At 37.7% G+C, this 12,124-nt stretch overlaps 1 protein-coding gene across 2 annotated transcripts in view; it reads right to left on the reverse strand.

Moving 5' to 3' along the window:
* Positions 1-2,740: 2,740 nt before the first annotated feature.
* The window catches only part of dagla (diacylglycerol lipase, alpha), a 68,327-nt gene continuing 58,943 nt past the window's right edge, over positions 2,741-12,124 (reverse strand). Inside the window, exons 19-20 of one of the 2 annotated variants that reach the window (XM_065294242.2) lie at positions 8,759-8,922; positions 2,741-5,704 (exon numbers count right to left, since the gene is read on the reverse strand). In XM_065294242.2, coding sequence (XP_065150314.1) covers positions 4,606-5,704; positions 8,759-8,922 — 1,263 coding nt within the window. In that variant the 3' untranslated portion in view covers positions 2,741-4,605. The other variant, XM_065294244.2, reaches the window with a different exon arrangement.

A 12,124-nucleotide genomic window follows, 5' to 3' on the forward strand; every position in this document is an offset into this window, starting at 1 on the left:
CTATTTGGCTCCCCCTACTGGCTTAACTTGCAATCTCATTACTGATTGGCTGACTTTGCTGCCACTCAAAAAATGTAACCAATTATTTTAAAGTGGAGGGGCAGTGAGATGCCTGTGATGTCATAAGCATCAGTTTTTCAGATTGGGCCGTTTTCTGGCTGACATTTCTAAAAGAGGAATTTCTATGAGACTGAGATGTTTAGCATGTCTAGCACTTTTTGTATGTTTGTGAATGCGGGTAGACTACCATTATTCAACAAAGACAAGGTAAAAATGGTTTTTCATTCTCTGTCCCCTTTAAAACTATAGAAGGTACTGTAGTATTTATTGAAGGGGGGGTTTAATGGTATTTCAAGCATTCTGACTTATTAACACAGTTATAGAGTTGTTTCCTCATGCTAAACGTAGGCAAAGTGTCAAAAATGCAGTTGGGTGTGTTTCAGAGTATTTCTGTGCCGAATGCACTTCGCCAGGGTTCGTACAAGTTTCGGCTAATTTTTTTCGATTACGGTTCTAACTGACGTTTCAGGGGTTTTTCGATACGTATCACTTCTTTATATGGGCTTCCACCGGAAAACTTCCCCTGGAAAACCCCGCCCAGCCGTCAGTCAGCGGGAGACGCTAGAGCTTGCTAACAGCTTATCACTCCACTCAGCTTTGTTTAATTTCAAAAGTCAACAATGGCACAACAAGAAGTGTGTTTTTGGATGTAAGGAGAAGACATCCAGCCTTATGGAAACAATGGATATAGTTTATTATCCGGATTAGCAGCGGAGTTTTGCGTGTGTGTGTTTGATGCGGTGGATTTTCATGACGAGTTACACGCGGTAAGTAAGACTTCTGTCTTATGTTGGAAATAGGCGCGTGTATATTATATAAATGACACGAACATGTAGTGAATCATAAGTTAAAACAGTGTTGTATAGTGTTGCATGACTCGTACTCGCTCCTCCCGTGTTATAACTCCTCCTTCTTCATTTTTTCGTACGTTATCGGAAAGATTCGGTAAAGCTAATCTTTCTTTTATAAATCTGATTAAACTAAAGACTCTTCAGAGATATAAAGGATGTCATACTACTCCATAGGTACTCCAGATTAATATCAGAAATGCAGAAACAGCGTGTGTTACGTGAGCTTTAAACTGCAGTACTATTTCACAACAACCATTAACGTCATCATTTTCGGAACGCAAAACATAATGGCGGTCTCCGCAATTTAAAATGAGTATCACTCATGTATTTTTTTTTAAAGTAATGTAAATATTTTGTGTGTTTTTATCAATTAATTTTAGTAGTTGTCGGCAAATATAAAGCATTAAAGCAAATAAGTCTTCATAGTCGGGGTACCTTTAAAAACCGATTTTCAATCCCGCTCATAGGATTGTTTGAAAGTCAATTATCTTTGTACTAACAGAGACAAAATCTCCATTAACTCCAACTATGTCAATAAACTTGAGGTTTTTCACGATCATGGGATCAACAGTAAAAAATAGCAAGGCCTGCTACACCAACTTAACTTTAATGTACACTGTCAGAAGAAATGGTAAAAAATGATGGTCCTATAGCTGTCACTGGGGCAATACCTAAGGCTGGGTGATATTGACCTAAATTCCTATCTCGATAATTTTGGGGTCGGTTACTGTATATGATAGATATTTTGGTGTTTTCTACAAGATGGAATAAATGTTTACATGCAAGTCAAAGCCACATGAGATGTCACAAACCCCTTTATTAAAACAGTGCATGATGTATATAAACTTCAAGACATGGTGGTTTTTAATACAGCTTGCACAAGCTGTACATTTCTGACAGATCTTTTTTTCAAAAATATAGACGGTATTGTCACGTATCTCCCTGCAAAAAATACAGATATATATACCACCCATGGCTGGACCCTTTTAAAAAGTACACCTTTGCAACTCAATGGTACACATAAGAACCGTTTTAAAGAGGACATATCATGAAAATCTGACTTTTTCATGATTAAGTGCTATTATTGGGTCCCCAGTGCTTCTATCAACCCAGAACATGTGAAAAAGATCAACCCAGTAACTTAAAAAGGAATAATTGACGACGGGCCATTGAATTATACGAAAATAATGCACACCCAAGGTGCAATGCGCGAAGTGCCGTTACAACGCGGGTGTGCATTATTTTCAAATAATTCAATGGCCCGTCGTCAATTATTCCTCTTATACCACGATTACCACAAACATTGCTCTGGTGCCTATTTTTAAGACATTTGACAAGTTAGCTGTGCGGTTATCAGAAATTAATGCATACCCACTGAACATTTCTCAGCCAATCAGAATACAGCATTCAACAGACCCGTGGTATAAGTTTTAATAAACCATTCTTTACAAGCATGAGACAAAATAGATAATTGAAATTTGTCAGAAGATAATAATCTGCACTATCCAACCAAAACACTGCCGTTTAGTGCAGAGATCAGCTCATTTGCATTTTAAAGGACACACCCAAAAATGCCAAATTTTTGCTCATACCTACAAAGTGACAATTTTAACATGTTATAATAAATTATCTATATTTTTTTCTAAATATTTTGAGCTAAAACTTCTCATAAGTACTCTGGGGACACCAAAGATTTATTTGACGTGTTAAAAAAGTCTTGAGAAATGTCCCCTTTAAAGGGTACTGCCCCAGTGACAGCTTGGGACTATTGTAATGAACTGTTCAAACATTAATCTCTTAATAAATAAAGACAAGAGAAATATCGGTCAGTCAGTCTGAGATTTGTATGGTTTATTCTGAAACAGGCAGGGCAGTGTAAGTGTGTGCATTTTAATACATTCACTTTGTGTTAAAGACTTATGATGGCTGAATCATTATATATTTTCTAGTCAATATATGGCCACAGTATCAGATTTTTCATTCCTGAAGAGTCATACTTTATTTATAATTTATTGTATATATATATATATCAATATAGCTATACATTTGAGATAAAGTCACTATGATACATAATAGAGATTTTTATTGTTAAGTTTCATTGATCTTTTTTAAACACAACAACTTGAAACAAGACAAGTATTTACACTCACGTGAAAAGGCAGTGCTATACATAACCCTGTGAAAAAGTACAGCAGTCACAGCTTATAAACTTATGAAGGCATAAAATGTTTTTGCTATGACTTTCTATCATGTAACTTGCATACAGAAAAAGCAAAACTTGAAAAAGTAACATGTTTGATTTTGCGTCACATGCACAACGTAATAATCTGTGAATTGAAATTACTACATGCAATTAAATTAAGTCATTTTGCAACAGCATACAAAATAAAAGTCACTCGACACATTTGCGAGCTGTGAAAGAAACACTACTGTACTTTTTCACGCAACAACCCAAAACTCAAACACTCCAACCTGAAACAATATATAAAAGTAAGTCAGAGTTATTAAAATATTTTGCTGTCGAAATAAACCACTTTTTTATTGTTATAAAGCAATAACAGTAGAAATGATTTTTAAAAAATGCAGATGAGATCTCCTGAAAATCTCTATGCTTACTGTATATTTTGCTACGGATTGCACGCCATACCCATAACCTACTGAATGAGATGAAACTGTCCTTAGCTTTGTGAAAGAGTCAGACGAGCCATTTAAAGGGTGCGTTTTGTGATTGGTGCAAGCCTGGTATCTCTTTTTGAAGTCGTTTGCATTTCTGGGAAGTGGGTTGTAAAAATAAATAATTATTACCATATATTAATTTCACAGAATTCTAACATTAATAGTTGACGTTTTTGGCAATAGGGTGAATAAAAACTATAGAAACTTGCATGCTTAAATAAAGTGAATTTTTGTAAATAAGAGATGATGAAATTAGCTAAATTAAAACGTTTTACACGACCATACAGTATTTTCTCATGCACATAACTCGTAGATGTTCACCAACCATCAGTGCCACCACTAAAACATACTCAGCAGGACATTCCAAACATTCCTCAATAAAAAAAAATGATAAAGTACAATCCAATGAAATACATTTTTGCTATTGTATTATCCTTCATCCGAGATGAAACAGTCCCATTCTACGTTCTCGAAAGTCCTGAGGAAATAACCCCACAGCTTGGTGTGTGCTCCCTAACCCGAAACTCGTTTTAAGTTAGTTAGTCTTCCCTTTAAAACCATCCCCGTATTTCGCTTGTAAAGAACTCCCAACCTCTGTGATAGCTTGGTGTTCGGTGGCGTCAATGTAAACATAATCATAACGTTAATGTGAAAGTAGGTTCATTTGTGCAAGCCTCTATACATGCTAGCAACATCCTTAGAGCGAAGGAGCCGCTCAGCACCTCGTATGCTGCAGGCAACGAATAGGCCACTTCGTTATGATGATGCACAAAACACAATGGATTCCGCAGATATGTGTAACGATAGTACAAAATGAGGTCTCCTGTTCTTTACGAATCCTTTGTGGTCCATAAGTCTGGAAGTCTTGGACTGCGATACTACGCATGCACGTTTTTTAAAATCGGTTCAGAAAACGCAAGGATAAGGGACCCATCGGGTGTGGGAAAGGAAACTGTAGGGTAAAATAAATAGACACAAGGGAAGTGATACGTTGAGATACGCCGAGGACAGTAGAACGCTAAACCATAGAGGCCAATGCTGTTTCCTTGCAGTTGGGACTAGCAGCAGAAGTTCGTAGAGTATGGATGACTGATGGGAGCACTCCATCGGGAGGAGAGAGATCATTGAGTTCTCCAGAGGAGGAGAGAGGGAAAGATGGAGAAAGAGAGATGCCGGAGGATGGGTCAGCTGAGCCCGCGAAGGTGCGAGGGGGCTTGGGAACCAAATTGGGCTCTATGGTCGCTCTGGCCAGTAGCTGCCTATCCTTGTCTGAGTTTTTCACAAGTTGGTCCCCACGATTTCCCTCGGCCTGACTGCAAGATCCCCTTCCAGACTCAGATTCTGCATCGGACAACTCGAGAGGTGGAGAGCTGCTGCCGTCGAGTCTAAACAGGGAGTCCAGGTATTGGGCAAACTCCAGGACCGCCTGACTGGGAGTTCCATTGGAGAGTGGCGGACCCTGGGACATTTCTACTTTAACTTCTTCCTTTTCAACCTCCGTTTCCTCTGCCATTTCGCTAAGTCTTTCTTGCTTTGAACCAGGCCGAGATGCTACAGGGCGGGCTTCTTCAGCATTAGAAACTGCTGATGGCTGACAAGCCACAGGTGTTTCTGAAGTTGGGCGGAAGTTTGAGCCCTGGCTGGCAGGTTGATCTCCGGTTGTGTGCCCAAGTGAAAGCGATGAGAAATGGCCACTGTTGCGCACACGGACAGAGACATAATGTGCATCGTTGGACGGTACAGTCAGTTTTGGTGGGGTTTGGTAATAGGGACCTTCTTCCCCCAGCTCTTGGTCCTCCGCACCCTGGCTCAAGCCGTCTGCAGCCAGCAACTCTGTGCGGGAGCTAAGCGAAGGGTTTTCTTCTGGGATAGGGGCATCCAAAGGAAAAGGTAGACTCCCCAGACAGGGTGAGCCCCTCAGGGCAGCAGAGGACCGCCGAGAGTCCAAGCTATAGATGGATTCGGCGTCAGACAGACTCTCCATAATGGCTAGTGGAGCTTTACGCTCCCGAAGCTCCACGGTCAATCGCTCACGAGCTCCAGTCAGCACCACAGGTACTGGAGGAGGTGGACACTCCGAGAAGCCATCCAGCGAGATCTCAGAGCGGGCACAGGAACTAGAATAGGACAGGAGATGAGGGGGGCCGCATGAGGAGGAATGAGAGTAGGGTAACGTGAGAAAAATAAGGATAAGGACAGAAGGCCATAACAAATTAAAGGAATATGGGTGAGGAGGCAACAGAAAACACATTAAAAAGAAGGAATAAATATGTGTAAAATAAAAAGACAGAAATGGAAAAAATGAAGTGTGTTAAGAAGAAATTAATGAAAATTCAATGTATTCAAAATATGAGATGAAATAGGTGGTATATAATGGAAGAAAAACAGCAGGACAAAAAATCATTAATAATGCAAAGTAGTCATCAATTTCTCATAATTAAAAAACATAAAACATATTCAGCACATTTAAAAAGAGCAGAGCATAGGGGGTAGGAACGAAAAGGGTCAACTAGAAAGAGGGAATAAGAGGGATAATTCAAGTTAGGCAAAACCAAAGTGACTAACGTCTATTCTGCGCTGTTCTACCGAACCAGAGGGGACGATGGGTAAACTGAATACTACCATACATGGTACCTCTGCAGTCAGCATGAGTGAGAAGCACAGGCAATAGTGTTAAAATAAAATAAAAATCACCCAAAGAAAATCTATTTAGTGCTGAAATAAACAGGGATGATGCTTACAACAGGTTCCAAAAATATATATATTTTTTTCGATCAATTTCTCCTTAGACATTTAAAAAAAGAATCAGGTCAAAACCATGAATCAGTTCAACAAACATCTCTATTTTGAGAAAAGTATGTAAGGCAAACACTTAAATATATTATAAAGTGCTGTGATGTCACTGAATTAGAACCACATGTACAATTTCGACTCAATGACCACGTTCACATGCACTCTTATAATGCGATTATAATGGAATTTTGGCAATATTGAGATGATGCTTTACTTCATGTAAACACAATACTTCAATAAAAATAATGTGATTAAGCTCATAATCGCAGTAAGTCTAATCATATTAAAAGAGGTGGTGTACGCCGTTTTTTACTGTGCTAGCTGAAGTGCGCATGTGTTTTTGTCAAGAACCTTAAGCGCAAATTGGTTGTAAACCAAAAAAAGGTTTCCCTGAACTCTGTCAACATGACTCACTGTCAGCAGTCTGTCTTCATCCATAAACAGCTCAAATAACGCGACAGCAGAGTATAAAATCTGTCAAGTCCTTACTCTGATTATTGGTGTACATCATCTAAACATAATCAATTATCCAAAGGTTTGGATCTAAAAGAATATAATGGAGGGAATTATGTATAAATAATTCTGATGTATGCAGAATCCGGTTTTTCAGCAAGTGGACGAATAAAGAATTGGATAAACAACGGCGTGCGTAACGTGAGCTGCAATGTTTTTTTTACCCGGTTAAAGGTTTAAAGAATATACTAGGATATTAACTGATTTATTCAGAAAGGACAGTAAAGATGACTGGAGACTTCTTTAGAAGTGGAGATTTTTGTATGCACTAAGAGGGTTTTGCGGCAAAAGACACACTGAAAAAAATTATTCATTCAATTTACAACATTTTTTTAAGGTAAGTGGTTGCAATCAATTTATTTAAGCTAAATATAAACAAAAGTTTTTTATTAAATTTTACTTTACTAATCTTTTTTGTTTAAATGTAGCTTAAATTAATTAATTGCAACCACTTACCTTAAAAAATTGAGTAAATTGAATGAATCATTTTTTTCAGTGAAATTTGTTTAAAATCAATGAAATAACTAAAGTGACATTTGTGATTAATATGATTTAAAACAAGATAATTTAGGTATACCAATTATTGTGCGATTAAAATATAAATTGCGTGCTGATGGGTCGATGTGTGAGGCACTTTGAAGGCATCACGCTTTGACACGTGGGTGATTCTCACGAAATTAGACTTATGAGGTGTCACGAAACATTTTGTTAAAAGAAGTAAATATACTATCAAAATAAGAAGCATACAGTCACAAACATCTCTTCATGTACTATATTGCACATGATTTCAAATGACATCATACAAACCAATTTTGTTGTTTTATTAACATCGAAGGGGAAAATTTTCATTACCGCAACGTGTCCATGACTGGATTTTAGGGTCTTTGACATGGAAATATTTATAATTAAAAAAACTAAAAAATAAAAAGCTTCAGTGCATGTTATACTATAAACATTTACAGTAAAGAAACATGTGGTTTTGGTGATCATTGGTAAATGTAGAGACAAAAATAAGGAATATAAATGTGTCCAAGACCAATTTTCTCATCCTCCGCAACAATTTTCAATCATTGTTTAAGCCCTCAAGGAACCAACATTTGAAAAAAAAGGGTTGGAAGGGACATAATTGACTGTGACACTCAAGATGGCTACCAGGTAAGCAGTTCTTATTTTGTTTGTCATAGTACCTAGACTACAATTTAGTTCTCATTACCGAAACATGAGTTTGTAAATGCATATATTTAATGTAATATCATGTTGCGGTAATGATTATTTTTTGATAATGATAATCTAAAAAATGTAAATAATTCTATTGGAAGTATTTTTTATTCTTTTAAAAATAATGGTTATAGTAAATTCAGACCTTCATCTTATATGTGCAAAAAAAAAAAAATGGCTTCAAGGGCTTTTTCAAAATTCTGATGCTGGACACCTTTTAAATCTGGATTTAGTGAGAATCACCCATGTAGCCTATTTCAGCATTTATTTAATAAAAATATTAAATAAATGCATGTTTTCAAAGTGTTAAATAATGCTGTTTATGATTTTAACAAAAATAACCGTGATTCTGATTTTGACCATTATCGAGCAGCCCTGCCGACTAATCACCTTTTCATTGCCATTAAAATGAAACTACTGACCTAAGCTTAAGAGCTTGATAAAAAATGGCTATTTTACAAGAAAACATGTTGGACGTACTTAGAGGGTTTGCATCTGAGCTTCTCATATTTCATCTATGGAGAAAATTAATGGAATTTATTCTTCTAAAAACCTAGTTGCGCTCGTATTTTGACGTCACATAAGCATATTCTGATTGGTCAGTTAGATTGTATAATCATTTCTGATTGACCCTTGCTTAAACTCACCGGACACTACTGTTTCTGCGGTGTTGTGCAGCGGGCGTGGGCTGCAGTGAATTCGAGGCATCGAGGAAGATCGTTTCGGGATTCAAGTCCACTTCTGTAGGACTGACCATTATCTTAGCAGCAGACAATAAAGCCGTCTTCCCTTTATTATAGTTTTCCAACACCTGCGAGGCGCAGAGGGAAAGAGAACGTGAGAGATGACAAAAATACGAAAACTGACAATAGATTTAAAAAAGATTAAAACAGATCTTAAGCAATGGAAAACCTGTTTACCTTTAAACATTTAACACTGAAAAACACAATTTCATGATATTAGTTGTGAGCAAATCCCTGGATGATCAATAAATGATCATATTTGGATGAAACATCTAGATTTGTAAACAAACCAGGAAGACAACATAAAGGACGATACATTTAGATACATTTAGAATGTTTCGAATTACAACAAATAAAAGTAAGCTGGATAAAGTAAAACAAATATGAGGTAGTGGCAACCAAACACACACCAAGTCAATTTACACAAAGGTAATGATGCTATTTTTATTATTATTATTAATAAACATATGGATATGAATGGGGTTAAAATTAAATACATGCAATGGTGTAAACTAAAGACAATTAATCAGCGGTTAACGTGCATGAAACAATAAAATAATTACACATGACACAATGTACAAAAAAAACATAAACATTTGTTAACTTATTAAAATAAGAGTTAGCCATGTTAAGTAGGTTTAAACTTTCAGTCATGTGTGATGATGTCATACAGTATGAACATGATGCCATGTTCAAATCAATTATATATAAAACCAAGAACAGGCTGCTCGACATATTATACAGTCTAGAAAAAAAGTGAACTGCATGTAAGGTCATTTCAGCATTCACTTGGCTTGGTAAATCTTGAAATGTTAGATATTTCACCTCTTCTGCATATATGAATATGCCAACCTGCAGTGTTATGACATCACTGGCAAGTGACATCATCATCAAGGCAAGTGTTAATGAGATGCTGCAAGGCAGAAGAAGATTTTTAATTGGCTTCAGATCTTAAAGGGATAGTTCACACAAAAATTAACATTCTGTGCTTGTGTTGTTGTAAATCTGTATGAATTGCATTTTTCTGATGAACACTAAAGCACACAGCTGATTGTACCCATTGACTTTAATAGTAGGAAAAACAAATATGATGGAATTTAATGGGTACCATCAACTGTGTGCCTACCATCATTTTTCAAAATATCTTCTTCATCATTTATCACAATACTTCCATATTTGTTTTTCCTACTATGGAAGTCAACGGTTACCATAAAAAAAAGAAATTCATCCATGAGAATGAGAAATCAGAATATTCATTTTTGGGTGAATTATCCCTTTAAGGACCGCTTTTTGGGTCTTTATGCTTTATAGGACATTTTTTCCTTCATATGAGAGTGAAATGACATGGATGTGAGTAAAAGACTTAAATTTTCACATTATGTTTGTACCAACGCCGTTTTACCCCGCCACCAACAATGTAAAAACAAACACCAAGCAGGGTGAAGAAACATTGCTGCCCATCACAAAGAGCTGACAAGGGTTTATCCACCTCCACGAGCAAGAACGAAACAGGAAGTGAGGAAGAAAAAGAGCGTTAAGAGGATGAAATCCGTCTAAAAACCAAGCAAGTTAGGAAACAACCGACAGGGCAAAGCACATAAACCTGCAGAAAGAAATAGGGTGACACCGCAGACGCCCATAGAAGATTCTGGCAGTGAAAAACACAGACTGTTAGACGCAAAGCACGTGCGTTTGGCTGTAGATGTATCTGCGAAAGCATCATCACATGCTCGAGATATAACAGGTGGCACTTGAAGACCTAGACAAATCATTGGGGGGTAAAACTGTTTTGAACTCTTCAGACAGAGAAGCTGAACTCAGTCTGGCCTGGGTGTGTTTTGGAGAAAGGTTCTCCATTGAGAGTTGGGTTGCCGTGCCTTTGATCATTAGTTCAGGAGAGGGGCTTACCGAAGGGGACTGCAAAATTTGGCTGGTGTTTAACAGGAATTCTGGGGCTAAATTGGTTTTGGGTAATGGATTGGAGGGGGTTGAGGAATGAACCTTCTCGAATAAAGAAGGCGTTCCAGGGGGTGTCAAAGAGGAATGTGAAACAGGCACATCGGACATCTTGGAAGACGAACTACTGGGAAGGGGGGTGGAGTCTAACACTGGTGAATCTGTAAAGGACAATGTAACGTTCGACTGGGTGCCATTTTTAGGTTCTGTGGACCCTGAGGTATCACATGCAAGCGTTTTGGATGTCTCTGGTGATGACTGATGCACAGAAATGTTATCTGGCTCTTGGAAGGTAAAGATAAAGTCTCCTGGCTCAGACAGCTCTGTGTCTGAACCAATGGGAGATGTATTAATGGGTGACGGGATTGAAATGGAAATTCCCGTGATAGTGTTTTGAGTGTCTAACGTCTCTGCAACATCAAAAGTTGGCATTAACAAAGGTAAACTGTTGTGTAGAGCATCTGAAGGTGGTGTTTGGAAAGAAGCCCTTTTGCTGCGGGTTAGAGAAAGTGCTTCTGGACATTCATCTGAAACTAGATGTGTGAGAGGTGAGTCTGGAGATGGGTTAGAGACAGAATCATGCGCTTGGATGCTATCTCTCTGGCTTCCATTCAGCTCTGAAATGAAAAATGGGGTTGCCAGCACCTGTAAAGACAAACCGATAAATTACCATACAATAAAATATGACATATGAAAAAATTAACATATGGGAAACTAAAGCGGCAGTGCAGTTGAAGAGCAAATAAGTGCAGTTGGAGAGCAACAAGAATTTGCATTTCTTAATGAAGATGTGACGTTTGCCAAGTGCTCTAAGAAAACTTTTATGCGTTGCTAGAAGGTTCTGGATGGTTAAAGCGTTGTTAGGTGGGGAAAGTTCACTGATCTATATAAATGACTGGATTGCGCATAGAACGTTTAACGTAACAGCGTGAGGTGAGGCCAGAGCAGAGTTCGAGCGGCCATCTTGGTATACCCAACCGGCGTCATTGACTTCAAATGAAAATCATAATCTAAATTCACCCGGTTTACAGCGTATCAGTCACACAAGATAATTTTTAAGGATGTGTATGTATATTCATTGTTAATTCTGGTGTGTTTATGTTTTAAGGATAAAGGATTTATAAAACAAATGTTAAGGTGAGTGTCTCTGCAGCATTAAATGAATGACACGGGTATAAATAAAGTTTTTTGGCATTAACCCCCAGGGGTCCAAAAACCCGCCGACGCGTTTTGACGTGTTTTTTCCTTATCATGTATACATTTGTCCTCACATTCTTTACTGTAGTTCCCTCTCACATTACTGCCTCAGTATGC

The sequence above is a fragment of the Paramisgurnus dabryanus genome, chromosome 2 (assembly GCF_030506205.2).
Source record: "Paramisgurnus dabryanus chromosome 2, PD_genome_1.1, whole genome shotgun sequence".
NCBI lineage: Eukaryota > Metazoa > Chordata > Actinopteri > Cypriniformes > Cobitidae > Paramisgurnus > Paramisgurnus dabryanus.